The sequence below is a fragment of the Aethalodelphis obliquidens genome, unplaced genomic scaffold, assembly GCF_003676395.1.
Source record: "Aethalodelphis obliquidens isolate GAN/ISIS:26980383/991018 unplaced genomic scaffold, ASM367639v1 scaffold6, whole genome shotgun sequence".
In the NCBI taxonomy this organism is placed as follows: domain Eukaryota; kingdom Metazoa; phylum Chordata; class Mammalia; order Artiodactyla; family Delphinidae; genus Aethalodelphis; species Aethalodelphis obliquidens.
Window position 1 is genome coordinate 46,341,645 of NW_020837950.1, and position 26,828 is coordinate 46,368,472.

The 26,828-nt window shown below is 37.9% G+C and overlaps 1 protein-coding gene across 4 annotated transcripts in view; it reads right to left on the reverse strand.

Annotated features, from left to right (window-relative positions):
• ELOVL6 (ELOVL fatty acid elongase 6) overlaps window positions 1-26,828 on the reverse strand; it is a 135,038-nt gene that overhangs the window by 43,768 nt on the left and 64,442 nt on the right. For all 4 annotated transcript variants that reach the window (XM_027103508.1, XM_027103510.1, XM_027103509.1 and 1 more), the window contains exon 3: window positions 10,473-10,604. In XM_027103508.1, the coding sequence (XP_026959309.1) occupies window positions 10,473-10,604 (132 nt within the window). The remainder of the gene's footprint in view (window positions 1-10,472; window positions 10,605-26,828) is intronic.

Sequence of the window (26,828 nt, forward strand, 5' to 3'; positions counted from 1 at the left end):
GCAATGAATACAGTGAGGGTTACTTGGTACCGCAGCCTCTACCATACGTGACAATTCAGTCTTAAGTGATGAGAAGAAGGGTTCCAATAGTACCCACCAATTTGCACTCACAGAGTTTTGGAAACAAATGGTAGGGAACGAGTTCCAAGAAGAACCAGCGATGAATTAAAGTAATCCATCTATTGGTGGCACGGGCTAAAAGAATTGCTGGTTACCAGGGAGAAAACTGGGCCCCCTCTTTCACATACAAAATCAAGTGGGATGTGGGCAGCCTGTCAGCTTCACAGCATCATCAAAAATAGACGAGCAGTTACTATTTGGACTTATTGGTTGAAATACAGAGAATAAAAATTGACAGCTCTCGTGAAAGGACTGCCGATACTTTCAAGACTGAGGTCGGAAGGGGCCTGCAATAGCTGTTTCATATTTCCATTGATCTAACAGCTGTGGTTAAACCCTAGGGTGAGTTACCGATGTTTCTTTACTGAATCCTAATCTCATGTCTTTCCTATAGTCCTTAACTCACCCCCATGCCTTGAGGACATGTGGACCACGAGAGGAAGGAAGTTTAATCTATCCGAGAGGAAGGAAGTTTAATCTCTCCGTATTTCAGTTAATTCTGTGCTTGCAAACAGGCCTCTCCAGAATAAACTTCTGGTACTTTTCCATGTTATTCATTTTGGTTTTTTCAGCCAATCTACAATTGTGGTTACTGCGGTTACTTCATCTTAATAATGGATGGGATGTCACATCATCTGATGCATTCCAGATTATGCAATCAGGCAATTTTATTAAAAGTTAGGTCTAAAGATTCTTTTAAGGATTCAATTTTTTGTTCAAAATCTTATATTTTTTTGTAAACTCTGCTAAACAAGAAGGATCCTTTAAGGATTTGTGAGGTAATACCAAAAGTTTATAAGCAAAGTGATCCTTAACTCTGCCTTAACTCAAAATAATCCTTAACAAAAGCTTCAGAAGTTATTATACTTACATCCTAAATTACTGTAGCATCTCTTCGAGAACGCTCATGTTATTTCTCACACAAGTTTCAGGAAAGCTATGTTATTCCAGCTATTTAAATACTAATTCCTTTCGGTAAAATGATTTAAAATGCCTTGTGTGTCACTGTTTTAAGTTGTTATAGCACCTGAACTACAAACATATTACTGAAGTCCTATTTTTGTCCAAACTCAAATATATTAATGGATTACAGAGAATTAAAATTAAGATAAAGGAATCTCAAGCTTAACATCAAATTATTGAAAGGGCATGCACCAAAATATTAATAGCAAATATCTGTGGGTAGTGAGATGAAAGGTTTTGCGTTTGTGCTTTTCCGTGGTTTTCAGTTTTACAAACAGAGAATTCTCACTCTTATAAGTAGAAAAAATTATTTACTAAAACTATGACTACTGGATAGTATTTCCAACTGTAAAGAAACAAAGGTTGTCAAGTGGATGGTAGTTCTGGGAATAGGAGAGGCCACTGCTGCCTGGACTTGTATTAACATGCAGCTGCCTTCAGGTATCACACTGGGGACAGTCTGGGTCCTCTAAAAACTTACTACATTAACAACAACCTGTACACTTTTCTCCTATTTGGACTAGATCATTATACTAGGAGTGGATTTTTTTCTTAATTTGGAAGGCAAATCTGGAGCAGTAGAGAGACCTGCAGGTCTGTGCCATCCCTAGGTAAGGAAGGAGGGGTCAGCCTGCTAGAGGGCAAAGTACCACCTGCAAAGCAGGGTGATGCTTGTTCTCCTGGCTTTCCTTGCTAAACTCCTCTGCCAGTAGCTCCGAATTCTCCCTCATAATGGACATTAAAAAATATATTTTTTTAAAAAAGCAAAATATCATGAATTTAGTTAATCTAAACATTATCTTCCTGGAAATACCTGAAAATCCACATTGTTCCTGGATTCAAGGGAAAAGCAGAAAAAATATCCTATTTCCCCCTTGGGAGAAAAGACTTTCCAAAAAAGGCAAGGAAACTTACTAACAATTGTTTACAAACCTCCTCTCTTCCCGTTTTTATTTTGAAAAGCTAACAATTTATTCAACACCTGCTTGGACACTAGAGACACAGCAAAAAATCAGACAAAAATCCCTGCCCTCATGGAACTCAAAGTCGAGTAGGAGGGGAGAGAGAATGAATACGATCAGCATTATATATAGTGGGCCGGAAGGTGATACGCATCAAGGAGAAAACTAAATCAGGCAAGGAAAAGGAGGAGAGAAGGTGGGGGATATTGTCATTTTAGACAGGGAGGGGAAGGCGAAATTTCAGCAAAGGTCTGAAGGAGGCGACGGACAAGGCGTTAGAATATTGGGCAAGGAATGTTCTGGGCAGATGGGGCGGCAAGTGGGAGAGCCCTGAGGCAGCAGCTCTGCTAGCATGTTTGAGGAACAGCACAGCTGCCACTCTGGCCTGAGAGAGGAGAGAGGGGAGAGGAGGAGAGGTCAGAGAGTAACAAAGGCCCCACTGTGCAGCCCCTGCAGGCCTCTGGAAGGCTCCTCCAACTGTATGACGTCAATCCCAGATTTCTTGAAGCACATTTCTACTTCTACAGGTGAAGCCCCCTGATACTAAAGGAAGACTGGACTGGGGCATGTCTGCGGCAATTGATACAAGAAATATAAAGGGCGAACGAGTGGAATGAATAAAAATGTCGATTACACGTGACTGGAGAAGTGGCCAAGTGTGAGATTTTTATTCATTAATTCAGAAACTGTGTGTGTGCCAAGGTGTTCCAGGAACAGCCAGACACAATTCTGGCTCCAGGGAACTCACGTGGCCTCCCAGGGGGTACATAGGTAAGGCAGCATACAGCCTGGTTAAATGATGATGAACAACAAGGTCGGTAGAAGCTGAGATATGGGCTGAAATGATCAGAGAAGCCTTTATAGAGAAGACATCCTAAATTAAGATGAATAAGACTTAAAGAAAAAAAAATGGAGGAAGAATGGAGAAAGAGGAGGGATAATAGGTTCAAAGACAAGAAATGAGCATGGGCAAAGTATGTTTGTTTGGGGGTCAATGATCAGAGACATACGTCATCTTGAATGGAACGTTTGCATAGGGCAATGATGAAAGGTCCGTCAAGGAAAGACTAATTTTTTTATGGGCAGGTTGAAGTTTCAACCTAAAGAAAAGGGCATTTCAATTAAGGTTTAAACACAGAAATGATATGGTATGTGAGTAGCTTGGATGGAGAAAACATTTGGGAAACAGGAATTGGTGGTTTGTAATACTTAAGATGTGAAGTGATGGAGGCCACGACTGGAGTGTCTGGTGTGGAAATGGAGATGAGACAGCTACTCGAGATATTCAAGAAGAATTTTACAACTTGGTGACCAGTTGAAAGAGTTATTTTTATAGTATTTTGAATGACTTAAAGATGTTCACTAGGAAAATAGTGACAAACTGAGAAATTTTAAAGGGTTATCAAAAAGGCATCTGGTTTGAATATTTTAAATTCAAGTGATGATATGTCACACGTTTGGAAATATTATAAACGAAGAGCAAATTTCAGAGAAGAGGTCAATACTAAAAATAAAGATTTGTTAGGGGTAATTGGGCAAATGATGGTTAGAATTTTCCCTTTTTCTGTTTTATGAAGGCAACACAATTCTTCAGTGGGTTATAAACAGATTAACCATATCATTTACCATTCAAAGTGGGCCATTTTCTAGAGTGAAAGGGGAGCTGTTAATAATTACACCAAGACACTAGACATAAAACTATGGTTACCCAGAGCATACCAGGAAGTACGGATTCTAGTTTATAGGTTCTATCTCACTTTAAAGGATGGAGAGTTGCCATTTCTTTACATAATTGCTCTTGGTTTTTCAAAATGAGTCAAGTGATTCAACTAGTGTCACAATAAATGGCCAAAAGAAAGGTTCCCAAATTATCCTTCCAGCTACACATACACAATGAACTCAGGGTCACTGTCAGAAAACAGAAAACAAAAAACATTCTTAATTCCAACTATAAATCTGCCATTATTGGGGTGTGTGTTTGGACCAATAGGGTACAGAGTTTGTGTTTTGATATAAACTTACTTTGTTTAACATACACCTACATTTTGCCAGAATCTTATAAAATGACTACAATTGCTAGCTTTCTTTTAGTTGCTATCCACACTTGAATCAAACACAGTTATCTTTTTCTTATTTAACTTTTTTGTAATGACAAAGTCATACAAAATTAGTGGAAGCCTCCTTTGGACCCTCTTTGATCCCATCGCTCTCCCTGCCTCCAGAAAGATATAATCACTAGCCTGAACTTTTTAAACATTGTTTTTACGCTATGGGTTATTAAACTTTTCATACGTGGTATCACATTCCCATGATTATTCATCAGTTTTTGCTTTTCTACTTCTAAGCATATGCTTTCTAGAAGTATCTTTTGCTTTGTTACTTTTGCCCTTTTGATGCTACATCTTAAAATGTGAAATTTATAACCTGTCATTGATAAAATAGCAGCTTTTCTCCTATGACATTTATAATTTATGTATCCATTTCCTTTATATCATTAGTATCACTGTAATCATTATCTGTAATGTTCTCTGTGGATTAAGGACCACTTCTGGCAACCATATAGCAAAATACTAGATACAAGGTGCTCAAGTATAAATTAAGTTCTGAAATTTTCAATGTTTCATCATTTTACAGGTCAATGATGTACTTAACTCCTTCAAAATGGGTTTTTAGAGTGTCATATTTTTCTCATCTGAACAGTTTCAGTTGGTTTTATTATATATCTGTTTCTTTAAAAATAAGGCACTTGCCAATAATGCTTCTAATATTAAATATTGATGGGTGTGTGTATAAAACCACGAATAGATTTGATTAAATGCCATTCATCTGCTGCTCTGCCCTGTTAAATATACTTTTCTGAATGTGTCCTATGCTATATATAAGCTCTTTGTTCATGAAAATCTTACTAAATAAAGAAAAAGAGTAATTTTCTATTCGTCTTGAATATATCTTATACTTAAGCCAAAGATGAAATTCAATGACAAAATAAAAATATGGCCAGGAAATAAAAATGAGTTTCAACGGAAAATTTCTCGTTAATAACAAGGCAAAAAGTCAAACTGTAAAGTGAGACTATCTGGCTTTGAGCAAATAAAGCATAAAACAGTTGAGGCCAGAGTGAATCACCAGGAAACAGGAATAAACATATTTGAAGCAGGTGTCACATTGGCCTCTATACACAAGCAGCACAAAGTAATTAACACTAATGTGCACTGACTAGACAACCTGCTTTGACCTGCTCTGGGTCAGAGACCTAGAAGAAGGCTCCTTGTGCTGCCAATGAGAGGAAAACACTGCCAGACAGATACCTGGTAAAGGCTGCTTGAATCAGAAGCACGCACGCATCTGCACCCAATCTAGAAGGGTTTGAAGTTATTAAATCAATACACAGAAAGTCCTTTACAAATCGACTGAAGTAACCCAGGTGAGATGTCATAGCAACAGGATTTAAAGACTCGGCAGCGTCTGGGAAGAATGGATGGTTGGTACCTTGAAGGGTTTGATGCTGTTTGCCATAAGCGACAGTCTCATCTAAAGGACTTACTAATTCAAGTTACCAGAAATTTTCTCAGAATTTACCCTAAGGAAATATTCAAACATGCAGCGCCAACAAACGCCACCTGGAATTATCTCATCAAATAAGGAAATGCTTATCCTTGGGTTGGGTGGAAGTAGGCTGCTGTGCCCCACCCAGTCATATCCATAAAGACTAATTGACACCAGAAGCTGATGGCTTAGATCTAAAAGGCGAAGCAGGGTTTGCGGGTAATGGGAAGAAATTGTCAAGAAAACCCCAGAGAAATCATTCTCCAATGAAATAAACCCATGGCGGGCCTAGGGAAAACCTCACTTGATCATATTCTATCTACTCCTTCAAAACTTATGACAGCTTTCAATAAATTATATTGTATTCAGCCTGTATGAAGTCTGCTATCATATTCAGTCAACACCCAAAGGTAAAGAGAAAGAAAACATTCTACAGGTAATGTTCGCCAAATTACACAAAAAACCCCACTTCTTTCTGAAGCAGAGCAGTAAGAAGAGAGGGTTTTTCTTTTTGCTTAGGGAGCCTACATATCTGATTTAATTTCCACCCAGTTGTCTCAGTTCATGAGTAAACACAGTTTGGAGTATCCGGAAATACGTCACAGTTGTGTCTCTAGTTACTATAAAGAGCTAATAGGCAAGCTTGAAAAGCTGGGGAAAAGACATTAGTTCTAAGCAGTAAAATATATAAAAACACTTTTCAGAAAAATCTTACTGTTCTTTGCCCTCCACCCCCTCATTTCTAATTCCTCTAACAGAAAAGTTTGGTTCTCTTTCCCTTTCCTTCTTTTTCCAAATCCATGATATCACATCCTATTAGTAGTAAGGAGTGGGCAGTGGAGTAGATGTTTGGTCCTTAACGTTCTACTGAATTGCATACCATCTGATGCAGGACTGTCTCTTGTGTAAGGACTTTGTATACTTCTATATTAGACACCGTTTACAGGTGGATTTAAAAATTTGTGAATTATAGTTAAGAGCCATTCAAAATTTTCTACAAAAACATATTCTTGTAATAATGAGGTTATCTTATATGACCAAGATAGGAGGATTTTTATTAATACCCATCAAAACATCTGTTTGTGAGAAGAGCTTATTTTTGATGCTTTATGTCAATTTCATTCAAAAGCTATTTGGATTCTAAAATAAAGAGCAAATATCACTTGAGATTCTCTAGGCTGTGTATGAGATTGTATATGCATGTGTGTATATTTTAGAAAATGTTTTGAATGCAGAAAAGCACAAAGAATAATCAACAGCCAATATCTAGAATCGGGTTGTCAACAGTATGTTTGCTTCATTTGTTTTGAAAAGGAAGATAACGCATAGCAAAAAAAATTTAAATCCTCTCTGCTTCCAAACTACCAGTCCACTAGAGCCAAGCTCTACAAGCACTGAAAGTTTTTCTGCTTTATTTTCCAGGAAATAGTAGGCAATCAATAAAAGCCTGTCTCCTCTGCCTTTCCACAGACGTAAGAATCGAGTATATTTTCTTCCAGTATCTTTTTAGATACTTTACAAATACTTAAATGTATTAATGAACAGCATGTTTCATGTCTAGGAGTAAAATTTACATAAACATTACATAAAAAATCATTCTGTATGTAGCCTTTTTCATTCAATACACTGTTGACCAGAATTCTTTAAGCACAGAGAAACCTCAATATACTCTTCCTAACATGGAACCATGTTCAACTGATACAACCAGAGAATTCCATAATAATGTTTTCCAAATAACTGATTAGAATATTATGATAAATTTTTACAAGACCCTAGACAGTCCATGCTTGGACGCCTCCGTGTAGTTCCAGCTTTTAAAATTTTATACAAAACATGGCTCTGAAGAAAGTAAAGTAACACATAGAATTAAGGAAATGGAAGATGCAATTAGAACCTGTCAATCTAAAAAAGACTTGGTAGTGTTAACAACTATTGCACATGCATTGTGGGGTAAGTAAATGAGTAACTACTGGCTGACATTGGGAACTTGGATTTTGGCATAGGAGGAAGGAGAAATGAGGTAATTAAGTAAAAACTCTCTAGGCATAAATATGAATTGGAAGTATCAGTACTAACTCTGGATACATTTCTTTCAAAAAATAAATAATTTTCTATTTCTAGGCCCTCTGAGAGGAAATAAGAACTACCTTAGGGAAAACCACCCCTAGTACTTAGAGAGTCATTTCTAAATACTATCTCCCTTTCCCAAGGGAACTTGGGATGAACGATCCTTTGAGAAATGACTGGTTCCAGTTCTGGACAAGGAATAGGCAACACGCTTGGCCTGCAACAGCTTGTCATCCCTGCCCCCCGCCCCCATACACACACAAACACGCACACACATACACAGAATCGAGCTATGAGCACTACTCAGTACACGGACAAGGATTCAGGAGCCAATCTGAAGAAACTCCCACTGGCCAAACATGGGATAACTTAGCATCTAAAAGAATAATGGCAATGGACTACAATACACCAAATCCAAATTCATCTCAAAATCACTGACATGTAAAAAAGGATAAATCTATGAGCTCTTAATGATACTTAAAAAAACCCATTATTCACATGCTAAGTAATCAAAATTTTTTTGAAACTGCTAAATATGACCAAAGAATCAAGCATTTATCCTGCCTTTGCTACACTAACTTCTTGTAAAAAGTTCTGTCAAACATTAAACCTAAATATAATAAAATTTCTAGATCTAACTAACAACTAACGAAGAATACAGGGGACAGAAGAATATGATCAGTAACATCCAGCCTGGGGGAAACTCTAAAAGGAAAATGATTTGGATTCTCCAAAGGATGGCTTATGAGTGGGAGGAGGGGCTTGGAGAGGAAGGAAGAAACCTCTTAGTTTAAGGAAATCAACCAATGGAAATGTGTGAACCCATCTGGACCAGGATTGTTTGTATTTTTTAGGTCCTCATTAGTTATCTATTTTATATATAGTAGTGTGTATGTCAGTTAGGTCAGGATTCTTAAAAATAAATTGTAATAAAAAAGAACCATTCATGAGACAACTGGAGAAACTGGAACACTCAATAATAAAGAATTATTACTAATTTAGACGAGGTAATGATACTGTGATCGATTTTTTAATGACTACTTTTAGAAATGGTATCATTTCATTCAGAAATATTTGAGTCTGTATTACTTCCAAATAATTTGGGGACAAGGGAGAGGTTGGTAGGGATATAGATGAAATAAGATTAACACTGTTGATAACTGTTTAAGCAGGGTAACAGGTGCATGGGGGGTCCTTGAACTCCCTTCTCTGCTTATATATGTTAAGGTTAAACAAAAAACAAAAACAGGGCTTCCCTGGTGGTGCAGTGGTTGAGAGTCCGCCTGCCGATGCAGCGGACACGGGTTCGTGCCCCGGTCCGGGAAGATCCCACATGCCGCGGAGCGGCTGGGCCGGTGAGCCATGGCTGCTGAGCCTGCGCGTCCGGAGCCTGTGCTCCGCAACGGGAGAGGCCACAGCAGTGAGAGGCCCGCGTACCGCAAAAAACAAAAACAAAAGATAAAGACTCAAGGGATGTTGAAAGATCTGTAAAATGCTGAAAGGCATCATTAACAATTTTTTCCTCAAATATCAAAATACTTTAGGTGAGGCATACTGTGAACCTTCAATGTAAATAAAAATGAAAATGCTGCTTTGTATTAGAGAATTCCAACCTGATACATATTGAAATGGAAGGAGTCTTTAGTGACAGAGTCAAATCACAAGTACCTCAAATGTTGCACCCTACAAAACGCACCGAAATAAAGAGTGCATGCGGTGGTAGCAAGCAAAGGAGTATTTCAGTTGCAGGGAGCCAACCTAATGGAGACGTACAAATCATCAGTTTGCAAAAATCCTCCTCCTGCCTGATCATCTTTAATAAGCCTCAAGTGACTAATGAGAGGCTTTTGATGATACCATCTATTTCTCCTTAGCAGTAGAACAGTTAATATGTAATATGAAAAAAGTAGAAATGCTCCTAAATATTAAAATGAATAGGTTTTTATTCTGTAGCATATCTATCTATACCTGCCCCCCTACACCCCAAGCCTAGTTATCAACTTGCTGGTTTTGACAAGCAAAACACAAATAGAACAGGTGCCTTTGTTAGCACTGAAGGTAAATTCTGGCACCTGTTTGGACACCAGCTGTGTGCTAATTCGTCTTACGATTGCCAAATATTGCAAAACTACGAATGTTCCTTCAGGCTTCCAGGTGTGGGTCTGGATGTTGGCTGGCAGATGTCCCTGGAGAGACCAGGCCTGGTTCTGACAGCCTCTATGATGAGTTTTAGCCAGTGCAAAGTAAGACTTGGCTGCATAAGCCTGTGCCTGCGAGGCAGTTCAGGCAGTGAGGGTGGAGGATACTTTGGGGGATGCGGAACAAAAACATTCTCTGGTCTAGAGATACTAACACAGACAGGTGTCCGGTGTCTGGTCACCTGCCTGAAAGCCATTTTTGATTAAGTACTAGTCAGTAGCAGCATGCCCACCACATTGGAACCCTACTCTACCATACACTTCCACAGTTTACTGCTGTGGCTTTCCATTTAGCCCTTCATCTATACTTATATGACAAAAATAATGGAGTTGATGCTCTGCTTCTAGTCCTAGGACATAAACTGAATTACTGCATGAACAGTTTGGACAAGAAAGGAGATGGCCTGAGAGCTCTCAAAATTAGAGCCTGAGTACAGTGTGGTAAGTTTGGTTGCAATGAAGGCTTTCCCTCTGGACATGGGTTTATTTTACACCCTTAATAATCAAAAATATGAGATGTATGATAAAATGTTCGATTGTTGCTTCTTTCAGCGGAGTCTGATGAAATGGATGGATTTTATTTGGAAAATGAAAAAAAACAAACAAAGAAACCTACCTGAAGACTGCAAGGGTCAGAGACCAGAGCACTAATGGCTTCCTCAGTTCAAACTTCGCCCGTTTGTTCATTAGGTGCCGGCCACCGAAGATAAAGGCAGCATACAGAGCAGAAAACAGGAAAGATTTCTTCCTATGAACAAACAGAAAACCAAAATCTTATGAAATAAAGATCTTTAAGCAATTATTTTTATCCATTAGAATTCTATATTTATTCATTGTTCATCAACTTTTATACCACTCTCCTCTTGCTAAGCACCAAAAACATTCTTGGGAATGTGCCCCCTTCACTGAAGAGAGAATGTTTATCCATTTGGCAACATGGCGGCTGTTGAATCCCCTCCTGACAAATTAGGTCATCTGGATTAACCAACCCATATCAGGATAGATTTTCTTTTTGGGCTCTATAACTATAAACATTTCAACAACATAGCACTGAGGTAAAAAAGAAACCTTTTCACTGAGAGAATTATTTTTCAGAGTTTGTTGGACCATTTAGATAGATGAATTTTAAAAAAGGAATTATTTTTATTGCAAATAAAATATTAGGTGACAGAGTTGTGTCCTAGGACAAGAAGGTCTTTTAAAATGTCATCTTCCTAAAAGGCTAATGATACTAAAAAATGATTTTGGAGAAATACTTGATGATTTGAAACACTACAATTAAGCTACATGACTTAAAGCCCCCCCAAGATGGATTCCTGACATCTTCTCCACCAAGGGAGGCAGGTATTAAATTTCAGTATTATCATCAATAATAGGCCTGTCAGACATCATACAATGCAATAGGAAGAACACAGAACCACCTACAGTACAGTGGCCTAAAACCTTGAGCTTGAATCTCATCAAATATCTGATTTTACTACCTGCTTATAGGAAAGATAGGGGATAAAGCCAAACTTTGGACATTCTGTAGGACAGCTGATTTCTTCAAAATGTCAGTGGTAAGAAATCAAAATCTGGGACTGTTCTAGATTAAAAGTGACTTGAGAGACATAACAATCAAAGGTAACAGGCAGAACTTCTTTGGATCCATATTTGAACAAACCAATTGTTTAAAAAAAATCTTTAATAAAATCAGAAAGTTATCAGTCATAGTCTTAAAAGCTCTTATCAGTTAATATTTATGGGTGAAATTATATGTCTTGGATTTGCGTTAAAATACTCTGGGAAACACACAGAACTCAAGCAATATTAAGAATGGAGAGACAACACAAGACTAACAAAAAAGATAATGGAACACAGGGGCCCATGAGTCCTTTTCTCTTTTTGTTAGTCAGATTTAGGTGGGAGTTTCAGTCAGGAAGGTCTAACTAAATAAAATCTGCATGTCCTGCTGGTTTATTATTGTACCAAGGAGAAGTGAACAATAGTATTGATAATGCCATAAAGAACAAACAACACAAAGCCTTTGTAGACTTTGATTCAACAGAAAGTAACAGAGGCTGTGTAAATAACTGAAACATCTGAGTATATCTTCTGATATGATAAAGCAATGTTTCTTTTAAAATGGGTATTCCTCACTCAGGTTAAAATGGAAAGGGCTGAAAAATAAGATACAAGATATAATACAAAAAGCAAAATGCATTAACTGAAGAGCATTACTTGTAAAAGGCTTCATATTTTTTCCCCTAACCACTACCGTGTATTGCTGACTCATGAGCGATCTTATTATTTACAGAAGCATCACTCCTCCTCCAGTGAGTGCAGGTGACCTACCTGGTGAACCCCACCAAATAAAGCAGTGATTCCCGAAATCAACTGGTAAATAGTGTCAAATAAATCACTTCCACTGAGTGTCGCAAACTCTTGGAAACACAAGACCTGGCACACAGTAAGTGCTTAATAAACACCTGTTGAATGATCACGATCTTGTCATATCAAATTTTCTAATGGGGAAAATATCTATGCACCTAGGCACATGGGGGCTCAGTGAACACTAACTGAGTAAATGAACAGTTGTGCTTTCCCAGTAATGTCTTAATAACTAAAGAATAAAATATTCAGAAAGAAACATACCATCCATTTTCTTCCTCCAGAAAGAAAGAGACTATTTCTATATTTCAAAGAGAAGTGGAAATGAGACGATTTTATGGAAACTGTAACTATTGAACATTTCAAGAAGAGAGTATTTTTGGCCATAACTATATTTATTGCTTTACTTCTTTGAAGTTTGCAAGTGTATGGCATTACTTTAAATGTCAGAATCACTGCATTTACATGCATATAAGCAAGGACTCACTCAAGAAAAACAAAATTTAAGAAGTTAATGTAGATAATAGTAATATGGAAAAGTATATATTCTTTTCTAAATTATAAAGGTAATGATAAGTGACAATAATCATGGTATTATGATTTAGGGAGTGATTCCTGTGGGTAGAGATAGTGCTAAAAACCTTTGTTATTTAATCCTCCTAATCATCCTTAATGTAGGTAAAACATTATCTCCATGTTACGGCTTAGGAACCTGGCTTAGAGGTTAAGCAGCCTCAGATCTCCCTGCTCGCCTGTGGTAAACTTTTGGAGGAAAGAAGGGTGTGTCTGCTAAGTTATAAGAATTCCTTAAACCCTCCTTCTGACTTGCAAGGTTATTGTGCAACTTTGCGGCACAATGTTTAACTGTGAAAAGATAAAGAGAAATCTCTACAGGTTTGGTTCAACTGTCATATTTTCTGGGCGTGGAACACTTTGATCACAACCCTCCTCACCTCCTGCATAACAAATTCACTATATATACCACTGAAAACTCTTCCTTACAATTATTTATCGTTCTTTCTTAAAATTAGTCAATCTAATTCCAAGTTTGGTTATAGTTAGATTAATTACATTACTTACAGTTATGAACTAAGTTAAGTGACTGTCCATATGATCCCATCATTCTAGCCTAAGGGAAAAATAATGTGCCTTGAAGAACCAGCAAAAGAATAAAAATCTTCTCTCTGTATTTCTTCCTCAAATTTCTTCAGTTCTAGAATGAGAATTAGCCCTAATGGACTACTAGCTTCCTGGCGAGGACCATTCTTGTTTGCATGTTTTCTAAAGATCTCTTTAAGAATCTTCAATTCCACACAGCTAGGACAAACAAGTCAATCAACATAAACATGCAGAATTTGAGAATTGCGAGGGACAAATTTCCTTGTTCTACAGAAGAGGAAATGCGGGGCGGGTGCTGATGACATTGGTTGCTCAGGGTCACGTGGCCACATATTGCATATTGGTCAAAACTACCAAAAATTGTAATGGCCGTGATCAAGCAGGTAGGTAAACATAAATCAATTGTCTAGGTTACATCTGGGTCACAGGCAGTCAATAATAGGAACTGATACTTGTTTAATTATAAGTGCTATAATAAAAATAAGTGACTTATCGTATCTTATATAAATCTTCCACTATGGTGAAATTTAAATAATGCTTTGGCAACAGTAGATGGACTTGGAAGGCAGTATGCTAAGTGAAAGGAGTCATATAAGAAAGACTAATACTGTATGGTATCACTTATATATGGAATCTAAAAAATACAACAAAGTAATGAATATAACAGAAAAGAAGCAGAATCACAGATATAGAGAACAAACTAGTGGTTACCAGTGGGGAGAGGAAGGGGAGGGGCAATGAAGATGTGAGAGAGCAGAAGGAACAAACTATTAGGTATAAGATAGGCTACAAGGTTGTATTCTACAACACGGGGAATATAGCCAGTGTTTTGTAATAACTGTAAATGGAGTGTAACCTTTTAAAATTGTATTAAAAGTAAGTAAATGTACAAAAAATAAAAAAAGGTAAATAATGCTTTGGGTTAATTTAGAACTAAGCTTAGGCTTCTTCTAAAAGAGGGAGTCATCTAAGGAAGCATTAACTCTTACCTCTTCAATGGAGTAACCAAAATTTATCATTTATAGATGAATGTTATGCTTTTTCCATTTTACTTAGAAGAAACTTTTTCTTTAGGCAAATGGGCGATTTAAACTATCTTTCCATTCTGGTATCTCTTTGGTAAAGGTTCAGTTATAGTCAAATGAATAATGACTTGCCGCTGGCCCACTTACTATTTAATGTGGATAGATGACTTCCCTAAAGCTTCAACAGTAATCCAATCATACTTCATATTGTGACAGGCCTCCATAGCTGGGTATAATGGTAACACTACATTGTTTTATTATCAGATAATTAGCAATTTCTAGATGGTATGGGCTCTTGTTTAGGAAGTCTTAAATGCACAATCATATAGCACAACCTTTAACTGTAGGTACTTAATACTTTTCAGGAGGTGATTCTGTAGCTGTAATTACGAAGTAACCAACCAAATAAGGATCACGCAAATGAAATACTGATATGCTTTGAGCTTGTCATGCTTGTATTTACCCTTTTTTCCCTTTTACTTCTGTCGTCAATGAGAATAATGAAATAATTAGTGAATGTGAATAATAATTAGTCCACAATTAATCAAAACAATGGTTTATCCTTTATCCTTAAAGAGCTGGATTTCTTTATCATGGTACTTTGTTCCAAAACATTCCTAGATGCTTTTTCTATTCTGACCTATTCTGAGTAGCTGCTTATGATTTGTAGCCTCACAACACTTCTTAAAGGGTATGTATATATTCAAATGTTTTTTTTTTCCCCCAACTCCTGGGATTCCACTGAAACCAGTACCTAGTAACTAGAGTCCCTTAATGCTCACATCAAGATCTCTGCCAGGTGACCTGCACTCCTTTGGAACTCAGACAAGTTTATCTGAGAATGGCAAAACTTTCATGTGGGTAGCATTTCACATAGGATAATTGCTAATGAGCCCCTTGGGGAGATGACCCGAGCTCCTTTATGTCAGTGACCTTGTTTTTACAGCTACTGTGTATGTGTGAGACACAAGGAGTTGTGAAAGGGAAAATTAAGCTGTGAGGGAGAAAAGGAAAGAAAAGAAAAGGAGACCTAAAAGCATCTATTTTGGCTGATCTACCTGGTACATAGAAAGTTTCCACCTTTCTATGTGTGAAGAGTGAAGCTGAGAAAGTATGTTACTCAGTAAGGCCACATCTCTTTTAAGGTTTCTCCTTTAGTTCCGTTGCTGATTCAAGTCAGAAAATAATTCAAGGTTCTGAAAGTAGTTATAGGACACATATGAATTGCAGACTGTAAAAACCAATGAACAGAAACCTCAATTAAATAGCGTCAGGAGACCAGAAGGGGGCGCTCTCCTGCCCCCGACCACAGCAGAGCCCAACAGGAAGAAGACTCCTCTTCTCTCATGGCAACAACTCAGCCAATGAAAAGCCATGGACTCTGTTTACTACTGCCCTCCCCACTTCCCTTTCCCCTCTATAAGAGCCTTTCTCCTTTCCTTCCTCTGTGGTGACTTGCACGTGGCTTGCCATGGTTGTAGACCCCAAATTGCAATTCTCTGCTGATCCCCAATAAACCCATCTTTGCTGGAGAAATATCTGGTCATCTATTTGTTTGAGGTCAACAAGACCCAGAGACTGAAGGAAATACACTGCTTTTTGCCAACAAGATACTCAGTAGATGTGTATGGTGGTTAAAATTTGATAAGGATATAAAGGAAGGTTTTCTGGTGAGGGATCCCGAAGTTGTGCTCCTGGAGCTCTAGCCAGGGCTGGACTGTGTCACTTTCTTGAGAATTCCACCAAGAGTTCATAGAGGCATTTTTCTATATTAAAAATAGTGGAAAATTTTCAGCAGTTTTTATTCATAAGTAAATTATAACTGGGAATTAACTCTGTGCCCAGAAATTCTGACAAAGAATAGTTTTGTGAATAGTGGAATATGTCCATAATTAATACAAATGAGTGGTGACTTTATAATTGCAAGACAAGCCATGACTAAAGAAAAGGGTGTTATTCTAATCTGTTATGTTTGACCCAGCAAATGATGTGTGATTTCTGAGCTTCTTTGAGTTGCAAACGCCTCTGCTTCTCATCCTGCTTTCCCCTAGATGCTAATTTAAAGATCACAGATTCTCTTTGTTTAAGGTGAGAAAACCATTCTTTTGTAATTCAGTCTTTCTATTGCCAAAGTAGGTCACAATCAAAGTAGTCACATTAATACAATGGATTTAATGACATGGCTACATATCCTTCCTAGGAAAGTACACTCCTCTTAGGACAGACCGGTTGTAGAATGTTGCTTGTATGTTTCCTGTCAACATATCTTTTTTTCCCCTTGCCACTTAAAAAATATCTTGATAAATTCTGTTTTCTTGTTGACTTTCTTTTTACAACTGGAAATAAGATCTTTGGGGAGAAAATACTTTCAAAATGTGTAAAAAAACACACACATATACACACACACAGCTCCATAAAAAATGCCATCTCTCTAATACTTAAATTGGCCAGATACCAATTAATTACCTTTGTTTCCCTAGATACTTTCAGTTGTTGATGAAAAATGCTGACATCCATCCATCCATCCATCCAAAATTTAATGATGTTTTTCATTTGCAGTGTGCTTAGTATGCCATTGAATGGGAAAAAAAAATCCCTATGAAGGAGAAAATTCTGCCTCTACTAATCTGGTTAGAAAGACAGGAAAAATATGTGTGTTGGTGCTTTGATGTGGACCCTTTAGGCTTTGGATGGCTGGACAGCGGCAAGTGATCTTGGCTGGGAAGAAGCAGTGGTGTTAGGCCTGAGCTAAGCCAGGAGTGTATCAGATCAGGCAGATGCTTTGGAGTGGGGAAGGCAAGGTTGGAAGTGTAGGGGAAAGTCACAGGGTGTGGAGTTCTGAAAACTGCAGCAGAGTTAGGACTGCATCTTAGCTCAAGGTTGCCATAGGTTGTAAGGTAGGTGGCCAGTAATTTGTTACCACTAATAATTAAAGTACATACTGAAATTCGTGGCTTAATTTTTTCTTTCCTCCTGCTTTAAAAATAAAAAAAGAATAGATTCGCTCATGCATATAACATTATGTGACTTGGATGCAAGAAGAAGGGGGAAGAATGACTGATAGTGATTCCACAAAGAGAGAGATGGAGAATGCTGGTTTAAGCCGTGGAGAGCATTGAAAGTCTTAGAGATGGGAGAGGGCAGAATAAAAAAAAGATATGCTCACAGAGAAATTTGGCATTAATGACTTCTATTCCAGCGGGCAGATGTGGCTGAAGTTTGACTCTACTACTCTAAGTCAAAACATTCTGGCATATTCCTTACAACTTACACTGTCAGCATCTGTAGCCGCAGGAGTTACTGAAGCACATGTATGAACTGAAGGATCTTCTTTAATGAATTGCTGCTCTTCCCAGGAATTATCAGATGGGACCTTCTTTAAAGTTTTATTTAAGAATGAATATTCTCCTGTTCCGAAAAAAGTTTAGAAAATGGCTAGGCTAATCATGGCATTATGTCAGTCAAGCTGTGTCCTGAATTGTCACCTAAAGGTCAGCTTTAATCCTGAAGTATTGCATCCTAGAGAGGTACAAGAATATTTTTGTTTTGGAAGACATGGTTTAACCTAACGGATCAGGAAGAATCAATGCCAAAGTTAGAATCAAAGATTTCTGAGGATAGTAAATCAAAGAAAGAAAGAATTCTTTGACAGAGGTTTCTAATCTCCTTAAAAAGAGTAAAGCTTGCCACAATCTCGGAATAAAAATTTAGCCAAAAATGTATCAGTGGTCTTAATTAGACAAATCTCCTCCCACCGCAAAGCAAACTTAAAATGAGCCCTGCATTGACAAAATAATTTCTAGCTTCTGTTTTGTTTGAGAGTATTGCTCTCAATATTCTCATCCTGATTCTTTGGGAATGACTGTCACTTCAAGCTACAATTTTCACGTAACTGTCTTATATAATACATCAGCTACTGATACTAGTCATGGTAAAACATTAACTCTAGCGGCCATAAAAAAGACAAACAAACAAACCAGTATGCTCTGAACAGGAGAGGCAACATGCAGAAAGAGAATCCAGAAAGTACTTTCATCAGCAATTCAGTTTCATTGTGCTAATGCCCTTAAAGAAACACCCTTTGTTCTAAGAAACAGAAAGCTTTCATCTGAATTTCCAATGAAGAAATGATCACTTGTTGATGACTTTTAAATATAATAATAAAGATAATACAGAAAGCATACTAGAATTCTGAAATGGTTCCTATTAAATAAGAGCAGTTGAGTGACACCCCTGTCACCAGATTAAACTTTATCTCTTACAGCCTTAAAATCTACTATATAACATAAATGAGGTATTAGTGATTTTTTTCCCCTGAATATGAAATTTTCTTGGGCCAGAAGTTGTACAACATATAATTATGGGCTTGTGTCAAGGCTGCAAGCTTAAAAAAAAATCTTGTCATCCACTCGAACGGCCTGCTGACCATAGAAATATAAAATTAATATAAAATGTCAAAAATATAAAACTAAAACCGAGTCAAATATAAACATCTGTTTTCTGTTTGTCTTTATCCTGCAGAAGCCCTAATGTTCTGTAGATAATAGATTTATCTGAGAGCTGGAGACTAAAACCAGAAGTGAAGAAACACTATAAAAAGCATATGATTATTCACAATGGAATGGAAACAGGATTTCGGGTTTACAAGATTAAATCCAATTCAGACATAAAATGTTCCCAGATTTAAATCAAAATGACAGCTGCACAGATAACTATATAAATAAGCATAAACATACCCAAATCTGAGAGCACTTTCTCTATACTCAAGGGCAAACTGTTTGAACTGAAAGATGATCCATTTCTGTTCTGTTAACTACCTCCTTCTATTTATAAAGAGTTTTAGTTGACATTCATTGCTTCAGACAACTTTAAAGAAGCTGGAAAATACTATCAAGGAAAAAATTACCTGTTTTCATGTTAACTATTGGGTGATTAGATATACCATTGCACTAACTTTCTCCTGGATATAAATTTTGAAAGGGTATTGGGGAAGCGATGAGAAAATATGTCCCAAACACTATTTCTGGATTAGGGAGAAAGCAGCTCAGCAATGGTGAAGATTATTTCATGGTGTAACTCATGGACACTTTTTTGTCACCAAATCAAATTTACATAACAAATGACACCTGAGTAAAAACTAGCAATGACAAGAAGAAGCAATGGCATATTAGCAAGGTAGTAAAAATGGCAGACATTTTTTCACCCATGAGATAGACATCACCTAATTATCCAAGCAAACTCTTGAAAATAATAATACGGCAAGATTTTGATTAGGGTATTCACACTGCTACTTCAAAATCTGAACTCTCATTCAGTGACATAAATAAGGCCTATAGGCACTAACTTTGAGAAGGTTGGTAATGAGGAAAACTTGCCTTATGAATTGGATTGTATTACTTTTCCACTGTTGCAGAAACAAATTCCCAAATTTCGTGGCTTAAAACAACAGGAATGTATTATCTTATAGTTCTGAAGGTCAGAAGTCTGACATGAGTCTTGTGGGGTGTTCCCACAAGACTGTGTGTTCCCACCACAAAATCAAGGTGTTCCCAGGGCTGCATTCCTTCTGGAGCCTCTGGGGGAAATCTGTTTCCTTGCCTTTTTGTGGGCCTGTCCAGATATTCCAGAATAATCTCCTCATCTCAAAGTCCTTACCCTACTCATATCTGCAAAGTCTCTTTTGCTCTGTAAGGTAACATACAAATTCCAGGGATTAAGACAGGGACATCTTAGAGAGACTATTATTCAACCCACCACATGGATCACCCTGAATAATAGGAAGGTCTAAAGCCCTTTTTCTATTGTGACATAGGAATCCCCTACAGATGGCAAACCTCCATCCTTTAATTTTGGTTTGCTAGATCCGAAAGCAGTCTCTTCTCTCCAACTCAAGAAAGCATTTTAGAATTCAAGGGGCTGAGAGGCACACTGTTGTGGATTGTCTGGAAGCCACTCATAAATATATAAATTCACAAATGTCAATACCTGAACTCGTATTAGTAACATATGACTTATCATATACTACCTTACAATGGACTAGGCACCAAAGCTTAGGATTTCCACTGAAATATATGATATGTTAGAAATTATTAGCATGTATTCAATTGATCCCGACTGTCACAGGTTCTAAAGCGCCATTTTATACTATTTTCAACAACAAAGATTATTTGACTTGTGACCATCTTCTGTATTTCAATCTTAAAATATATGCTACAGGCTCCATCAAGTACATTTTCCTATTTGCAGCAATCCATTTGTTCTTTACTTTATCACTCTTATGCTAAATCCCTAAAGAAGGAGGCTTCATCTCAAGTGGTCTAATGAACAGCAGCATTTGACGCAGACGGTAACCCCCCCTTTTCTGTGACAGTTTCTTCACTTGGTTTCTGGGACACTGTATTCTCTTATTTCTTCTCCAACTCCACCATCTGTTCTTTTTTCATTCTCCTTTGCTGGCTCCCTCTTCATCTCCCCAGGCTTTAAAGTTTGCAGGGCTCTCAGGGCTCAATCTGCAGACCTCTATTCTTTCCATCTACCCCAGTGGTCCTCAGAGGGGGTGATGATTTTGCCCCCCAGAGGATATAAGGCAATGTCTGGAGACATTTGCACAACTGCAGGAGGACTGGCTACTGGCATCAAGTATGTAGAGGGCCTGGATGCTGCACAGGACAGCTCTTCGCAACAAAGAATTATCCACCCCAAATGTCAACAGTGCCAAGGTTGAGAAACCCTGGACAAGAGAAATATAAAGAAAGAGATGAAGAAAAGAGAAATCGGAAAACTCAAAGAGTGTGTGTTGAAATGTGATACAGCTTCGAAAAACATGTTCATTGCTTAGAATGACATCACTTTTGTTTCACATACGCTCAGGCTGAATTGCTTCAAACCAATTCCAAGCACAGAGTAAATAAACGCCTGGTTTCAAATCAGCAGTTCTATTTAAAATTGAAAATAAGACAAAATGACCAATTTCGAGCAATATTTCCCTTCATTATTCTAGAATTAGGTTCATTTCTGTCTACAATGGAATCATGGTCCAGCTGCCCTTTGAAGCCTGGAGTGATCAATTCTCACAAACTGTATACCTGTTGCGATGCTACCCTTGCCAAGAAGATCACCCAGAATTGCATTTTATAATCTCTCTCCAGGCAGCAGAAACGAATAACCTGGAATGAAGAATAGTCACTGCCAATACAGCCCCCTTTTGAAGCAGAATTCCAGTTATTTCCATTCCAATTCCAGTTATATTCCATTCATAAGAATTCCATGGTTGCCAACCCTTTCCTAGCCCTGGATGGGGAAACGTTGTAAAAATACATTAGACTACCAGGACTTACACCTCTAATACTGATCTTACATGTTCTTAGCCAGTCTCTTCTAAATCATCAAAGTATGACAATTTGATAACAATAAAGGTTTCTGTGACACAAACTTTTTAAACTCTACTTTGTAAATCTCAGAACTATACAAGTAGGTGCTACCATATGCTAAAGGATGCCAATTGTAATGAACAAAATCAGTTGCACCGTTTTCTAAACCTTAGAACAAATTATTTGATTATTTTTATTAGTCACCCTCAGGCCTTTGGTATCCTGCATTTCTGCCATGTTGGGAGACACTGATCCTCTGATGATTGTGTACCAAGCTGAATGAGTTGAACAGGAAGCTGCTCTCTACTATGTGTGTGTCATCAGTTTCTACATGGGGAACCAGAATAGAACCTGCCAGGGTGGCCAACGCTGGTTTAGGAGCTTTTAATCTTTATATCTGTGTTCATCATTTCCCACAGAGACTTTCACTTTGCTTTTTTTTTCTTTCCCCCCCTTCAATTACAGGATCGAAGCTAGGAACAATGATAAAAATTCCTCTTGGGGAGAATGTTTAATAGAAAAATCTCAAGGTCTATCAAAACAAACATAGAAACGAAGAGCACAACTCTCATTTCTGCAGAAAGTGAATTTGTTTCATTTCTAAAGTTTCTCTTTACTAGTAGGTTGTGAGACAAGAATGATTTCTTCTACACTTGCATGGCAGGTGAATCCTGAGACATGTCTAAGGTACGGCAGGGATTTATCAAGCATGGGTTCTGAGAAAAGAGATTCTTAAAATAGCAATGCCCAGAGCACCCTTTCCTTCAACCAGACAGTTTCAGAAGGAAGTAAAAATGCTTAAGGAGAAGGGTGTGTATCTGACTCATGGTTTCTTTGAAAGCCGGAAGGTTAATGTGTCTTCCCATATTCCCAAGGGCATTCCCTTTGGCATTAAGAGGGACTGTGTCCTTGAGATTATTCACGGTGGCATGCACACACTGTGTTAATAGATAGCCATCACTCTGTAAACCTCAGCCTTTGCTTTCACTATTCTCTTTTCTTATTTGTCAAGACCAACTTACTAAGCAAAAAGATTTGGGATAAAGAATATTCTTTACTTAGCTATGTTTACACATAAATGTCCCGCCTGCCCCACTCCCCATAAAAAAGTAAAAAAAAAAAAAAAAAAAAAAAAGATTTGACAAGTGTTTATTCAAGATGTATCCTTCAGTCTAAAGCATTTTTGAGCCAATCTGAGAAATTCTAGATGCCTACATGCTACAACAACATTTAAAAGTTTTACTGAGCGTCCACAGTAGATCTCTAGTACATGAATTTACTGCTCCGCAATAGACACAAAGTTAACACTGGCTTGGAGTGCACATTTGTGCACTGCTCCAGGACACTAAAATAGAATGCTTTTCAATTTGGTCAAAGTAAAAATAACTTGCTTAACTGAGAGCTTATTGCATTCCAGGCACTGTTCTTAGTGTTTCGAGGACTTGTTATATACAATGTCTCATTTACATTTCAGAGAACCCGTGATCATGCCCATTTGGCAGACCAAGAAACTAAAGAACAAGGTTAAATACCTGTACAGAACCCAGAGATTTTCAGTGACAGTGCTGGGAGTTAAACCCAGGCAGCCAAGTGTCAGCCTTGTGCCCTTAATCGCTACACTGGGTTCTTATCCAGAATGTTATACCTTCCCAGTTGGTTCCTTCAGCAATAGTGTATCATCACCTTTCCCAGCTCCCCATCAGTCTTTCTGACATTCACAAACATAAATAATCACTTACTGTTGAAATCTATTGATTCTTCAAGAAAGTATTTCTTTAAGTCATATTCATAAGGCTATTGATTTTAACAGAGAGAAATAAATTGAAGAAGATAAACTAAAAAGCAGTGCCCTTGCTTAAGTGGTCAAAGTCTCCGGAGAATACATCTCAAAAAGCCACTGCATGCTAGAAGCTGACTCCTTTTCCAGTCTGATGCTTGCCTACTCTTTTTGTATACTGACAGGCATATTCCCTGGGTCACTTAATGGCTGGGCATACTTTGGCATATTACACAATCTTCCATGTGATTTCTTTGCAATCTTTGACATAGTACACAATCTTCTGCCTTTGTATCTTCCTAGACTGATTTACTGTGTCCTTCGAGCTGTACAAAAGGACTTGCCGTATTCCTGTGCTTTCAGCTCGTAGAATCTAGTATTGAAAAATTATTGAGGACAGGTGTACAAGACTACCTCTAAGAAAATGGAGGCATTAAATCATACAAAGGCAAGTACTTTATATTTTCTAACTACCTTGTTTATTTGAACAGGAACGTCATTAATGTAGGTTATAGGCTCTAGAGAATTTTAACAGATTTGACCATTGTCTCCCAAATTATGTCTAAATGCTTTCACATGATTCAAATGATCTTACCTCTGACTACTCTGAAATCATGTCTTATAACTTCTCCTGGAACATCCTATGCTACAGCCATACTGTGATTTTCAAAAGACATCACACCCCTTGCCCACCTTGTCTTTCTTTACACACGCCATTCTCACCACTTTGAACGCCCTTCCAACCCATCCTTGTCATTTTGTTGATCTTTGTGAAGATATTCCCTGACTGCTTCTAGGTCAACTGGATTTAACCTTTCCTTCGTCACCTCTGTGCTTTCTATACACCTTTTGCCTACCTATTATAGCACTTAACTCTTCATATTTCACACATAAATTCACAGGTTTGTAATCCTGAAAGCTAGGAACTGTGTCTTACTCAGTTTTTTACACCCAAGGCCTTATACTACAATGCTGGCCTAAAGTGGGCTCCTGACATGTGAATGGATGAATAATATATTGGCTATTTTAAAGATGTTGCATTTTGGAAATACTTTAAGGAAAAAAAATATATATATATATATATATTAGTGGGAGACTAAAGAAGATAACCAATGCTGAAGTCATCTATGAATCTATGCTTCAAACTCACTTGATTCTAAATCTAAATGGTAAAAATTATGTTTTATTATAGTTTTGTTTACCTCAAGAGCTGAAAGAATCCTACAAGTTAGTTTCAATTCTACGATCGTTTTTTAAACCTCTCTTTGGAAATATGGTTCTGTTTCTACTGAGGCAGGCTGCTCCGGGAGTAGTATATTGTAACAAGTACCTGCTCAGAAATACTGGGGAAGCATCATCGAATTTCTTTACTTCTTGCTGCCCAGAGACCCACATATTGCTTTCTCTATGTAATTGTCTGCATAAAATAAGCAAAGACAGAACAGACAAAGTGAGACTGGCACTGTGATAGCATCACTTTCCACCTGATGACTGTACCCTCACCGGCAATCAATAGAATCTTGTTATTTACCGATACATTTCCAGACCGACTCTGAAGGGCCAGACTTAATCTGAAAGCAAAATAATGCCAACAACAACATCATACTATTTTGATGATAAATAAATCATATTAATTTTGATCAGGATTATTACATAAACCAAGAAAGCTCTAAGATACTATTTAATGCTATCAACTGGCAATGAGGGAAGTGATAATGCCTGATTCAGGTGAGGATGCAGAAACTCATCTGTTTTGCTGGCCAGAAGGTAAAGTAATATAGCTTCTGAAAAAACAATTTGTCAAGAATTCTAAAAGATCCATAGCTTTTAATCCTGCAATTCTACTTCAAGGAGTCTGTTTGAGGCAGACAATCTTTAATATGGTAAAGGAAAGATAATCTCTACAGTGCAACAGTGAAAAAGTAACTAGATCTCTAAGAGTCAGGGATATGCTATGGTATGTCCACTCAAAATACTATTACACATAAAGAGTTATATAAATTTAGAGTTACATAAAGTGTATATGACTTTAATAACTATGGAAGATAAAAGCAGAATGTGGGGGCTTCCCTGATGGCGCAGTGGTTGAGAATCTGCCTGCCAATGCAGGGGACACGGGTTCGAGCCCTGGTTTGGGAAGATCCCACATGCCACGGAGCACCTAGGCCCGTGAGCCACAACTACTGAGCCTGCGCGTCTGGAGCCTGTGCTCCGCAACAAGAGAGGCAGCGATAGTGAGAGGTGCGCGCACTGCGATGAAGAGTGGCCCCCGCTTGCCACAACTAGAGAAAGCCCTCGCACAGAAACGAAGACCCAACACAGCCATAAATAAATAATAAATAAATAAATAAAAATTGCAACCTCCCTTTAAAAAGAAAAAAAGGAAGAGAGGGAATGAGATCTAATCCACAATCTTTAAAAAAAAAAGCAGAATGTGGTATAATTACATCTTGGAAGAAGAAATACCCCTCACTCCAATTTTACAGTGGTTATCACTGGGTGGCAGGATTATGCATGCTTTTTTTCTCCAATTTACTTTTATGTACTGAATACCTTTTTCTACTAGTTTAATAATGAAAGATGAAAATTTTATATAATAAATGTTTAAAAATGTTTTAAATTTTAAAAGTACAAAATGCTAACCAACACACCAAGCATTTTGGTGGTGGTTGTATGATTATATAAAATTACACAAATTTTATTCCATATACTTCTGCACGTCTTATTGGAAGATACCAGTGTAGTCACCATCATATCTACTGGAGTCACAAAGACCTGGGTTTCAATCCTGGCTGTAAATCATCATATTGGCTCTGTGATCTTGAGTAAAATACTGTACATCTTATCTGCCTCAGTATCCTCATCAAAAAAGCTGGGAAAGTAACACTGCCTTCTCAGGCTTGTTGTAAATCATCAAAATACTGTACCTGGCAGCATCTGACACACTGTAAGTCCTCAATACATGGTACCTAATACAATTGCTTATTATCGGGGGGAAAAAATAGATGTTTGGGGCTTCCCTGGTGGCGCAGTGGTTGAGAATCTGCCTGCCAATGCAGGGGACGCGGGTTCGAGCCCCGGTTTGGGAAGATCCCACATGCCGTGGAGCAACTAGGCCCGTGAGCCACAACTACTGAGCCTGCGCGTCTGGAGCCTGTGCTCCGCAACAAGAGAGGCCGCCATAGTGAGTGGCCCGCGCACCGCGATGAAGAGCGGCCCCCGCTTGCCACAACTGGAGAAAGCCCTCGCACAGAAACGAAGACGCAACACAGCAAAAATAAACAAATTAATAAACTCCTACCCCCAACATC